General features: G+C 33.9%; 2 protein-coding genes across 2 annotated transcripts; both read right to left on the bottom strand.

Moving 5' to 3' along the window:
- Window positions 1-949: 949 nt before the first annotated feature.
- Window positions 950-5948, bottom strand: LOC127846170 (probable peroxisomal membrane protein PEX13). Its single transcript, XM_052377347.1, has 4 exons — window positions 5942-5948; window positions 3282-3464; window positions 2875-3069; window positions 950-1087 (listed from the first exon to the last, which is right to left on the bottom strand). Exons 1-3 carry the CDS (start codon window positions 5946-5948, stop codon window positions 2888-2890), a joined length of 372 nt encoding a protein of 123 aa, XP_052233307.1. The 3' UTR covers window positions 950-1087; window positions 2875-2887.
- A 6315-nt stretch (window positions 5949-12263) lies between these two features.
- Window positions 12264-14002, bottom strand: LOC127843838 (acanthoscurrin-1-like). Its single transcript, XM_052373709.1, has 4 exons — window positions 13956-14002; window positions 13035-13238; window positions 12584-12841; window positions 12264-12356 (listed from the first exon to the last, which is right to left on the bottom strand). The coding sequence occupies exons 2-3, from the start codon at window positions 13228-13230 to the stop codon at window positions 12594-12596; spliced, it is 444 nt and encodes a 147-aa protein (XP_052229669.1). The 5' UTR covers window positions 13231-13238; window positions 13956-14002; the 3' UTR covers window positions 12264-12356; window positions 12584-12593.
- Between the last annotated feature and the right edge of the window lie 67 nt (window positions 14003-14069).

Below are 14069 nucleotides of genomic sequence, written 5' to 3'. Positions count from 1 at the left end.
CATTCCTATCACACAGTGACTAGGGTTGGTAGATGATCATCATAGATTCCATACATCTTTGTAAAAAAAATATACTTGTCCTAGAAAACGCAATCGAGGCAAAGGAAAATGCGCCATAAAGTTTAGTATTTATAACATTTACAGTCACATCATCAACGACACACATAAAGGTGTCGTGTTTTTAATCGTTTATACTTCCTTGTAGCATTTGCGAGACATTTCTGGAACTGACATGAGCCGTCTACTGGCTGCAACCGGACAGGTGTATTAGGTCTGTCACACGTTAGTGCCTTACTAACCAATTTATGCCTAGCGTCTAGAAAAAAGGCCTTAGCAAACAGCGTAGACCCAGCGTACACACTTTCCGATTAAATTAAATTTTCGGTAAAAAGGGACTTCCTTTAAACGAAAAATACCATTAAAGCGGAAAGTGTCGTCCCTGATACGACTGTGCGGACTGCACAGGCTAATCTGGGACGACACTTAACATTAACACATGCATTTTGCCTTATTTTCACAAAACAAGACGCAAATAATCAGCAGCGTACGCGGCAAAATTTATGATAACAAACCATATAATGTAATAATGTAAAAAATCTGTATGATATACCCGTGTTAAAAGATCATTAGTGAGTTTTGGTGTTCAACATGTGTGCAGTAGTGTAAAGTTTAACCCATTTATGCCTAGCGTCTAGATAAAGGCATTGGCAAACAGCGTAGACCCAGATGAGACGCCGCATGATGCGGCGTCTCATCTGGGTCTGCGCTGTTTGCTTAAAGGAATTTCTTTAAGAAATATTTTAACTATAGAAAAATATATACTAGACATCCCTAATTTTGGAAATAAATTGATCCAATTTAGAAGGATGGGAGAGTCCATTAGGCATAAATGGGTTAAACAAATGCAAGCTATAATTTATATGAATGCAAACGCCGATAGGTTTCAGATGCAAAGTTTATTATACACGCAGTATTGTGTTCAGATCAAAGATCTGTAAACAAACACAAGTCAATAGATCTCGGTCCCACAACAGTGCAGTGAGGTAAGATTGGCTTAGAGCGGTCGAACGTGGAAAGCAGTCAGTCTCTGAAATCAAAACGAAACCAATTAACAAATTAATATGTTCAGAATCTGAAATTATATATAAGAATGTATTTTATTCTTCAGAGAAAAGTTGACTGTAAACTATATTACATGCAATATATTTAAATCCTTAATAACCTGTGGACAATACGTTAAGGATTAAATGTCGCTTATGCATACAAAAAAGCAAAAAAATGCTAAAGGTACGCATTTTAAATCTTTTTTGCCAATATTTGTTAACATATTGAGGTTTAGCGTTCCGTTCATTTGTTTAGTTTATAACATTGGAATTTTCAACACAAACTACGGCTGGCATTTCACAAACAACGATTTTACTGAAGAATGATGAAAGGTGCTATTAATTAACATCAATAAAACGGAACTGGAATTCCGACATAAGTTAACATGCACATCAAGTTTACAGGTATAAATTCACTATTTTTTTTAACAATATCAATGGAAAACGGGGGGGGGGGGGTGGGCGAGACCAGAACAGGCATTTGTATGTCGACATGGGTTCAGTGAAGTTGGAATTTAGGAATTGTTATTCATAGAGCGCTTACGTATGCTTACTAAAATAGTTATTTTATTTTAACCCATTTATGCCTAGTGTTCTCTCACATCCTTCTAAATTGGTTCAATGTATATCAAAAATAAGGGATGTCTAGTATATTTATTTAGATATTTAGATATTTTATGTATTTTATATTAAGATATTTTATATTAATATCAAACAGCGCAGACTCTGATGAGACGCCGCATCATGCGGCGTCTCATCTGGCTCTACGCTGTTTTCCAAGGCCTTTTTTCTAGACGCTAGGCATAAATGGGGTAATTAAGAATCAATGAAGCATTCTGTTCATGACACTCACTAAGTAATATTGTTCATTATTGGATAAAGTTATAGCTTTGTCAACAATGTGTTAATTCCCTTTATGTAAATACTTATTTAAATTAAAATACCCAAAGGTATTCAGCCGTTTTTGGTGGGATCTAAACTATTTTTGTACGTTACCATTCTTAAGCATTATAAAATTAACACAATTATTTTGGATTATTCTACAGATTGGATTTTCATGCCGCACAATTAACTCAATAATACCAGTTCAACAATCATGCTACTCTTTATTCTTTAATGTTAAAAACGAGAATCTCAGAAATGTTTAGAATACTACAGTTTGTCAATCAGTTCCGGATGATCAGCAGTTCCGATTAATTTTTATTTAATTTTCCATAATGCCCTAATACAATCAAAATGATAAAGAGTCTAACGTATAAATTATGTAAAGGAATAAATTTACAAAGTTTTAGCAAGAAAGCATTTGTATTATGCTTACAGTGGGGATAAATGCAGCAAAAAATTAAGCGGAACTAATTGAATGAGTTATGTTTTGAAATGTGCGTATGGATATAGAAGGCTTTTTTATTTTCCAATGAACTTTTTGCTGATTGAAAACAAATGCCATGACAATGTTTTGAAATACTAATTCTGTAAGTTGAATGATTTTAAAAAAATTACCAAAGGGCGAACTGTAATGGGCTATTTTTGACAAAAAAAACAACAACAAACACTGCATATGCCGTCTGGCCTAACCTGTTATCATACAAAATACATTTTACCCTTTATTTTAACATCTTCTCACATTGACACTAAATCCTTAAAGAAGTTATTGTAGAGCCTAAAGGCTTTTTACCACATAATAAAGAATTAACGTTTTTCTAAACTGGTTAACTGACTGTAGTAAACTATACTTATGCAATTCAAACAAGCGGATGGATATCGTACTTACCAAAGTGTAAGGTTTATTTCTTGTACCAATCATCATAGTACCTTCCTCTACCACTTCCGCCATAGCTGCTGCCATGATGGTTGTTGCCATAGTTGCTGCCGTGATTGTTGTTGCCATAGTTGCTGCCTCCTTTGTTGTTGTTGTTGTTAAATCCAGTTCCAAACAGAACATTGATGATGATGATGAAGACGAACACTGTAAAATATAAAAAAGACAGCGTTAGAATTGTAAACACTATTGACGAGTAATTTAAACTATTAATTTATTTTGAAGACGCACAGTCTGATGGGGGTAGAATGCACATTCGCTTCAATATTAAGTGTTAAGCTCTGTGATAAATCAGAACAATTAAATATTTATTACTTTTACTGCAGCATTTATTTAAAGACAAAAAGTTGGCTTCTTACGGAAAATCAAAATGTTGAAGATTCCACCAAAGCCGCCGTCGCCACCGCTGACGCCATATCCGTAGCTGTATGGGCTGATGCCGTAACTATAGGTACTCGGGTAAAAGGCATAGGCCGGGGCGGCCGCGAGAAACACGGCGCTGAACACTCCCAGAAGGCCAATCAGGAACAACTTCATGGTGCCTGTGGAGAGATGGACAAGATGAAAATATAGCACTCGTAAGCAAACCTTTATAGACTTACATGGCGAGTATCATTCCATGTGATAGGGTCTCGTATCCGTTGAATACATTATGAACAAGACTATTGTCAAGCAATATTTGTTTTTTATTTGTTGCCATAGCAACCAGAAGTTTTGACGTATGAATAAAATGAAATGACGTGCATAATCTACATATTGCCATCTATCCATGTTTCAAGTTTCATGAAAAAAATATAAAGAACTCTTAAAGTTATCGCAGGATCCTGAAAAGTGTGACAGACTGACTGACTATGACTGACTGACTGACATACTGACGGACACACAGAGCGCAAACCATAAGTCACCTCGGTTTCACCGGTAGGGGACAATAAGGATCACACGAGGATCTTAAAAAGAATTTATACACCAAAATACATTTGTTTTAATGTGAAGAAAAGACAAAATTAAGTGTTTGTTTTTCAATAATTGTGACACATTATTGTTTATTCATTTCAATTTATACGTATAATGATCTCTAACTTATTATTAGATCACGTAACTGTGATAGCTGGAACATATTTTTTTTAACTATCACACACCACATTATTTTTTATTAAATAACTGCCAACTCTGACTGAAAATTATTTTTCAAAAGTGAAAACAAATAAGCATCTTACCTTTGTGTTATAGCAGATAAGCAATCAGCTCACAATGAACGTATCCTGAATGACGTGGTATTTTATACGTTTTACGGCGGAAACTTGACGGGAAACGCTTTATCGAAAATAGATTTTCCACCTAGGATTGATTGGCTGATCGTTTTATTTTTTTTATCGGAATTTAACACATTTCGTCGAATTTGACAATCCTGAAAACTGAAGCGAGAAAATATTTACCCTTAAGGAATATCAAGTTCAATATTTAGCTTTGATGAATATAGCTTATTGATCTTTATATTACTTGGACGGATGTTGCCACGCGTATCTCGGATACTCCAGTAAAACTGTATTTTAAACAGATGAAACAAATCAGTCGCGGTCTGAGAAAACTGGGCTTAATGCATGTAGGTAAACTGTCGTCCCAGATAAGCCTGTGTAGTCCGCGGAAAGTGTCGTCCCTGCACAGTCTAATCTGGAACGACACTTTACGCACATGCATTAAGCTCAGTTTTCTCAGAAAGCGACTCATTTTATGTTTATTCAAAAGATGAAACAAGTTGTTATTTTTCAATTGCAATGAAACAACATATTTATGATGCTAATGAAACCATGAGACGGTCAATAGTTATGAGGATTCAGATTTGCTGTGTGAACACCCTAACATTATTTTCACCTTGTTAATAAACTAACTAAACTTACTGCTTTATCAGGGGTTTTATTCTGCAGAGGTGTGGAATGTAGTAATATTTCAGTATTTTATGTCAACACTTGTAGTCAAAGACATAGTTGAATGGTCCGTTTATCTAGATTAAGATCTACGTTTTTTTGAATGTCTATTTTGTACATTTTCGTGTAACTATTTGTAATGACGGTCATTGTTAAACATCGCTTAATTTTTTTATTGAAACAACTCTAGTGTGCTTATAGAATCCATCATTTGCTGATATTCAAAGGCAAATGTGAGGTACTACTGGTAAAGTTTTCTGCAACTAATCAATACGGTTTTGTTGCAAGTAATATCTGATTATTGAACGTTTCCTATGGTAAGAAGTTTGTGCGAAATGTTTTGCCAATATGACATCAAATTTATCTGCAGGATAGAAAATGGCTGCCAATAACGGAACAGTAACAACCTTCGGACTTATTTATATATTACAAACAATCAATACGTTTAGCTCGAGTATGACTAGAAACAAAATTTCTTGCATCGTATTAATTAAGCGCGGTTATATTTTTGAAGAATTACAAGACCACCACTATTTTCTTTAAGGCTGGTCCCAAACATAATAAAAAATTTTTTGGAAAAGAATTACTTATTATTTATTTATATTGAATATTAACAACAATCTGACTACATCCACTACTTATGCAAGTGTAGACTTATATTGCAAGCTATTGGTTCACTGAATCTTATTAGTTGGAATTTTAAATATAAATATAATTAAATGTAAACAAATCAATGACCCATCATTTAAAATATTAGATTTTTATTTCATATCACATAAACGGTTACAATATAATTACTTACAACGTTCAGCTGCTGTTGTGGTCACATGCGAAATGTCAATGTCTACCTCGACGGTTAAAAACAATTTTGAAATAATAATGTTATACGACCGTTAAAAGTTAGAGTTATAGTTGCCTAGCATTTGGAGACTGGCCCTCCATTTGATTATAAGAGCAGGTCTTTCAATGCACAAACATAAATTATAAAAAGGTGAGAGCATTGTTTAACAATTATTTCATGGTCCGTTAATTATTTGTAAAGCTCGGATAACAAGTTGACATAATGACAAAATAAGAAAATATGAACCACTAACCATCCATTTGTTCCTCTATTGGGGAATTTCCGCTATTGGCGACTCGACTGTTAGAGTTAGGTCTATCTCTCATACAATATTTTTTGTCGACCATTTGACTGAAGTCAGAATTTTGTATCAGAATATTGAATGAAGTTCGTCTGATCATGGCCTAAGTTCCTTAGTGAGCCATGACTACCATTCAGATATTGAGTCTGTTGGTTATTTTCTGCTAACGAGCGTGTTTGCTTATCCTTTAACGAGTGCTATATGAACAAGAAATGTGTTTGTCAGAAACACTATGTCCCCTTATGCGCCGCTTTGACATTTTTGTTGACCTTTGACCTTGAAGGATGATCTTGACCTTGACCTTCCACCACGCAAAATGTGCAGCTTCATGAGATACACATGCATGCCAAATATGAAGTTGCTATCTTCAATATTGCAAAAGTTATTGCAAATGTTAAAGTTTGACCAAACCAACAGACAGACCAACAGACAGGGCAAAAACAATATGTCCCCCACTATAGTTTTTCGCGGAATGAAATCTGCCGAACGTCTGTTGTGACATAAAAGTAGTCCGGCTCAGAGTATGTTATGGCCGAATAGTCAGTAGGTATTTAATATTTAACTTTATCTGAATTACTTTTTTAAGCTATGAAAAGATTCGACTTTCATCGTTTTAGGAAAATGCTGTGGTAATCTAAATGCGTATACATGTATACGTTTCTATTGTCGTTTATTGAAAGTCGATTGTTTCCGTTTTATTTATTTATTCAGACAGCATATCTTGGCACAACTGCTTTCAAATATTCAATAATCTCACCAAGGAACTAATTATTTACGGATATATTCTTGCAAATGAAAACAAAGAACAACACATATTTAGTTTGCTCGTTTAATTATTTTTTATCATTGCAATCAAGTTTTGCAGTAAGATGAAATAATATTTTGGTTAGCCTTTCCTGATATCTGAAAACGACGACAAAAAAATATGTATTGTCATTCCAAATGATATTTGATACGAAATTAGAGTAGACTAATGATCACATACAGGGGGAACTAGCATTTAAATAGAAAGAGAATTTTATAGCTTGAATTTTATTTAAAACTTACTATAGGATTTATAAATGTACTTACGTGTGAGACATTTGGATATGATGTGTAATATCTAAATCATTAAAACGTTTGTCATTTTTGTTAATGATCAAATGAAATATACCTCGAACTTTTTCTTAGCTTTAATAGCTATTTTGTGGGTTGATGTCAGCTCCGCTGTTGAAACCAAACAGCACGCGGATTAAAATGATGAAGACAAACACTGAAAAACAAAAATATCAAAACTTATTAATAATGCTGTAAAGTAAATCGTCAATTTGTATCATAATATATACAATGAGTGTATAAGTATTTTTTTCTAATTTTGTTTTACCTGAAACAAGCAATACAATGAATTTTTGTTAATCATAGGACATTATCAAAAATATATGTTCTCACAACACACAATATGTAATAAATAATGAGCTTCTTAAAATATATTTATGTTGCAATACAATTCCAATGAAATGTTGAATAAAATATGATTGTTTCTTTTTAACTACAAAATATATGCGTCAATAACCAAAACACGGTAACAGTAAATAGTTTAATATGATTTTTTTGTATGACGACGCGCGATTTAAATCATTTAAATGAAAAATCAGCAAAATAGGCAAGAGACAACATCAACCATAAACCTGTTTTGAAAGGACGTAAGTGAACTAAAAAACATTTGCAAACGTTATCGAATATTCCGCCTATATTATGTAGTAGTGTTACGTATATATACATGAAACAGGCGTGAAATACAATCTTCAGACAACGATTCGTTAAGGTCAAGCCCATATCAAAATATCGTAAAATGATAAAGCGCAAACAATAACCACACGAATCATCTGTGTTACCTATTCCGAAAGAATAAAACATTAAATAAGTATATAATAAAAAGCAAATGCACGCATCGCGTGAGTTTGTTTACTCACAGAAAATGAGCATGTCGAATATCCCGCCTCCGCTATACCCGGAACCATAGCCTTATCCGGTGGTGCCGTAACCACCGACGGCACCACAGTAGCCGGCGTTGACGAAGGCTATGGATGCGAGGCTTAGCACACTCAGAATTGCGAGCAACGAATTCAGTGCGATTCTCTGAAAAAAGTTTCAACCTTTTATTAATGAAGTGTATAAGTATTATAGTCAGTGCGCCTCCTTGAAAATACAACAACAACGGCAAACTGAACGCCTCCTTGAAAATACAACAACAACGGCAAACTGAACGCCTCCTTGAAAATACAACAACAACGGCAAACTGAACGCCTCCTTGAAAATACAACAACGGCAAAACAAGAGAACACTACAATCATTATGTATCAATTATAACGTATTGTTACAAAGCTTTCGTCATGAAATGCTACTACGCATAATAAATTGTAACTTTATTTACTAAACAACCTGCATCAGTGCATGTCCGGGGTCTCCCGATCTAAATATACAATGTAGTACTAATTCCGAGACGAATCGAATTGTCGTCATTGGCGTTCCCTCAATCTTTTGCAGTATAATTGATGTTAAAATTATACTGTTTTCACTCTAACTAGCAAGATGTCGGAGTGTATGTTGGTTAACTATAGTTATATAAATAATTGTTAAGAATATATTATCCTTAAATATACATGTTGGCTTCAAACTATACGCTTCGGCATGTTACGAACATCGCCGAAACGTTGCTCGGTTATGACCGTAAATTCTTATTCTACAGAGCACCGTACGTGTCATAATTTTTATGACGTCATCCGGAGTGATTCATAGGGTATATAAACCCAGACTTTTCCGGAGAATTTGCCAATCTTTCCTAACACTTTTCCGACGAAACCTCCTTTGTAATTTAAATATTAACCACTCCGGATGGCAGAAAGTGAGGTATATTACATAGTAAACATTCCCGTATTTTCAGAACAGTTCCACCCGGAGCTGCTCCGTATATGTTATAATAAATAACCAGTTACTTTCCTGACATCAATAATAATAAACAGCGACCATGTTTGTCCATTGTTTTGATGGGTACGGAGCTCAGAGGCAGTTATGCCTAGATATGACAATATTATAATTCATCAATGTACCGGATTTTGCATGTGTATAACCTATGTACTTGTATGATGTAATTACCAATGCCATTATATGAATACCGTGCGAACCCAATAGAAAAATAAATCAATGTCTTAACCGGAACTCGGACTTCGTCATCCTTCCATACAAATATTAAATATCGTTGTTGTGCAACAACGGACCTGCGTGCATATGCCTGGAACCTTGTCCCGTTACCGTACCACCACGGCATGGGTGCCGGCGGCGGAACAGTATTTTGTTCCTAACTTAAATTTTGGATATCTGTTGCATTTACTTGAGACGATCAAAATATGTCTTACACAATTTTTAAAATCCGTGAGATTAATATCAACATATTATTCTTATTGAAATAATTTTATACCATAACAATACTCAATTTAAATACTACATGTACGCCATAAATTAACTGAAGACACCAAAACTGTATGTGCAATTTAATTAAATTTAAATTTCAAAAGATTAAACAAAGATATTTGCCGAAATTTTTTTAACATATTTCACTGTTATGTAAGTTTAAATTTGACATTATACCAAACAGAAAATCCGTGTACTTAAAATAAGATAATCCTAATAAAAAGAATCCGCCTGTTACAATAACTTTAACCGGTACATTAGCTGTCAACAATATTAATATTAATTCATGTATTTAAAAACGATCGAAATTCAGGTACCTCTTGTCTCTGTTACTATGTATTAAACAATAAAATGGTAAACCTTTAAATTATTTTAGAAACTACTCAATTTGACGCCAATTCTCCCCGTGGAAGCGGAATTTCCTTGTTTTTAGTTAGATACTGGCGACTCACAGTATTCGGTGACAATGTTCTCTCCGCACCTTCGATCAATCTGAGCCGAAAATAGCATTTTCATTGAAATGTTTACAATCAACATATTGGAAGATATGCAATTGCAGATTAGTGCATAAGATTTGATTTTATACATATTTGTATTCAAATCATGACTTAATTTGCACAAAGTTCTCCTAATTTTGCTTTAACTAACAAAATACTTTATTTAACTTTTTTTTTCAAAATGTCAATATTTTCACAAATGTTTATATTTGTATTCAAACATTTGCACCATACAATAATTGAAATGTTTTGATTAATTAACCGACATTTTAAAGAAAACTCAGCGTTAATGATGATTTATTTAATGATTGAATTATGATAATATTATTTACATGTAAATCTTTCATTTATAATATATGTGTGACTGTTTATTGAAATATTAGTATATATGAGTATATTTCAGTTTATATTATACATTGAAAGTTTTTAAACTCTATAATATGTAAGCGAAATCGGTGTATCTGTCCTGAAACAATAAACATACGCACGCACGCACGCACGCACGCACGCACGCACGCACGCACGCACGCACGCACGCACGCACGCACGCACGCACGCACGCACGCACGCACACACACACACACACACACACACACACACACACACACACACACACACACACACACACACACACACACACACACACACACACACACACACACACACCATAGGCGTGTTATTTCTTTGCTGCAAACATACATATACAGATCTGTATTGGTTGTACAGACGGAAAGAGGCGTTACCAAAGTGCGTTCAAAGTGTCAAACGCTATAAACATCACTAATGATTGCACGCATATTGGTTATTGGTTTTTGCGCGCGGTACTCATATATTGATAACGTTACAAATCCGATGAATATACCAACCACTGTTGTTACTATATATGGAAGACGTGTTTGACGAATACATCGTTCAAATAAACGCCCCAAAACATATAATATCAAGTCAACTATCGAATTGTACAAGCAAAATCTGTCAATCATTATTACACGGTAGTCAAAATACATGTATATACATGCTACGTGTATAATGACTGCCAATCCATTTTCTTTGGTGTGCGTAGGTCCACGTGCACCATTAAAAAAATAATCGTTATTTTATTATTTAAATACAAAATTTTCATTTGTTCAAAAGAATATGATATACTTTCTATGTTGATGATATGCAAATGACATCAATTATACCTTTATGTATACAATTCAATAAAGTAACAGTTCTTACACAGTTTCGCTTCATGGTGTGATACAATATATCGATATGTACGTGTAATTTTATATGACATATGAACCCATTTCAATGGTCGAAGTGAATGGAACTATTTTAAATGAAACAAACGTATTTAGTACTAGGTATTATTAAATAAATAACGTCATAAGGTCGATGATCATTTAGTATTAAACATTTACGACTATAAAATGTTTTTCAATTAATATGTTGAATACAATTTTACCTTATCCGATCAATTTTACATTACAACTCTAACACGAGGAAAACCAATAAACGCTTATGCCAGATGCGTAACTTAAAATTAAAATTAAAGCAATGTATAGAATGCATAGACATAAAACAGCTACTCGTTTTAGATTCTTAAAAAGTGAAATTAGCAGACCTATTTGAATAAAATATCTACTTGTTCGTTTTTTTACTGAGTTTGTTCAATCCTAAGTGAGGCATGCATAAATAAAATAAAAATAGTATTGAAATGAATAATTGGTTACTACATGTCTTATTCACAATAAGTTTTAAGAACTGAGACGCTATGTTTTTATTACAATGACATATTCACAATTAGATTAGGGTTTGAGTGTATTATAATTATTTATACACTTATAACTTCTAAACGTAAGCTTTTCTTAATTGACACTGGCAAAATATACACATTACGTTTAATATAATTCGGCCGTTATCTGCTCAGTAAATATTTTTTACACTGCGTCTCACTCATACCACTCAAATTTATTTGAAAACCAAAGAAAAACTACTGATATATATCAATCTAATAAATGGTTTACAGCATAATACATTTCAGAAGCTCTATGATGAAGCTGTCATGCATATTTCACGACGCAATTGTTCTGTGTTTATTTGTCTATGCTGTCGATTTATGTTGTGTTCTTTGCTCCGTTTATGTTGGGCATGTTTGGCTATTGAATAAGATTTTGTTAGCTTCGCTTAAAACGCACCTTTATTGAACACTAACCTATTATTCTCGATAGTTTTCTTAAGTTAACAGTGAGGTAAATTTGTTATATCACATAGGGGTAACTGAAAACGGTAAAATCCCATGGCATCTCATATTATAATACTACATATAAAACAAAACATATTTTTGGATGCTCAATTAATGTTTATTATATATATTGACAATATCATATCATAGGTCGTCGTGAGGGGTCAGTCGAGAAAGCCGTTGTCATCATCTGGAAAATAGTTAAATAAAATACAATTATAGTTATTTTACAACATTTAATATAAACGTATGATTTTCAATACAAAGCCCGTCATTTGTAAATATTAACAACCACGAAGTTAGCATCAACAAACTGTTAGATTTATTTTATCATAATTACTGACTGATAATTCTTGTGTGAACAATGAAATACACTGCCTTTTAACATACACAAGTTTCTACATAAAAGTGTAGTACCTGAAAGCTATCACTTCTTGTGCCAGTGAGAGTGGCCGCCGTAGTTGTCGTACCAGCCGCCGTTGTAGTAGCCGTCGTAGTAGTCATTATAGTGGCCACCTCCATAGTGGCCACCTCCATATTTACCACCTCCATATTTACCTCCGCCGTCTTTTTTTCCGCCATAGCTACTGCCACCACCACCACCACCGCCGCCACCACCACCGACTCCGATTCCACCTCCGAACAGGACATTGATGATGATGATGAACACAAACACTGAAGAGAAAATGTATTTCAGCTTTAAACAACAATACTATCTAGTTGATTGCATGATGTAATACATTTCCTACAATATTATAAATAGCAAACATGTCAATGCGTGTGAATAGCTTATTTGCAAAAAATAAAGAAACGTTATACATGATTTGAACTTAAAGTCAGTATTGTCATCTCATAATTATATACTTACAAAAGATCAGTATCCCAAAGATTCCTCCGAATCCACCGCCACCACCGCCACCAGGGGCTATAGCGTAGCCTGCTGTTCCGTAACCATAGCCACCCGACAGGGCACCCATACCACTGTTCATGTCATAGTATCCATGGACACTGGCGACCATCGCGGCGCTGACGGCACACAGGGCAACTAAAACGCTGGATCTCATGGTGTAGTCTAAAATAAAAAAAACATTAGCCCTGATTTCTCGATTATTTTTCTATATATATATATGTTGGTCTTTTTTTTATCCCTTTAAGCTTAACCTCATTTTTGTTGCACTAAAATAACAAACATTTCATTGTAAAAATATTTTTAAAAGCGTTATATGCAAATTTCATGCAGGTTACCAAACATAAATTCTAGTTAAACAATATAATCAACTTTAAAGTCGCAAAAACAAATAAAAAAAAGCTAAGTAAGCCAGTTGTTTTTCCTAAAAACAGTTGAACAATATCGAGGATTCGATGCGATTCTAGAGCTGATTATGTTTCGTTCTATGAATAAATATCGGTATTTTTAACATAAACAAAAACATTATAATTAAGCAGGCATACGTAGCATGCTACATTTTCACAAAGTTGTATTTTTTTCGCGACATATTTACTGTAAACTTTCTGACTAAAAACATGCTAATGAAATATTTCTATTTGTAATATTGTTAACTAGATTCGAAAAAAATGTTTTAGAGCATCTATACATCGTTTAGACGATATAAGGCACCAAATGAGCTTCGACTATACGCAAACACACGTGATTGCTTTAAGCACACACTTTTTAATTATTATAATAAACAATCTGATATATTGAGTAACATAAAATTTTCCACAATTAATAGAATTACTAACAATATCTTAACTCAAATTAAACGTAAAATAAGACCTGAACACTTACGAGTTCTCCTTCGATAGGCCTGCCGACAAGATCGCTGCGTTTGGCCCGGGTTTATATAGTGCCTCACTACGACACCTGCGTCACAGGACACGTTTCAATCACGGAAACAACGTT

This window comes from Dreissena polymorpha, chromosome 9 (assembly GCF_020536995.1).
Source record: "Dreissena polymorpha isolate Duluth1 chromosome 9, UMN_Dpol_1.0, whole genome shotgun sequence".
NCBI classification, from domain to species: Eukaryota; Metazoa; Mollusca; class Bivalvia; order Myida; family Dreissenidae; genus Dreissena; species Dreissena polymorpha.
This window is presented reverse-complemented; position numbering and strand designations above follow the sequence as displayed.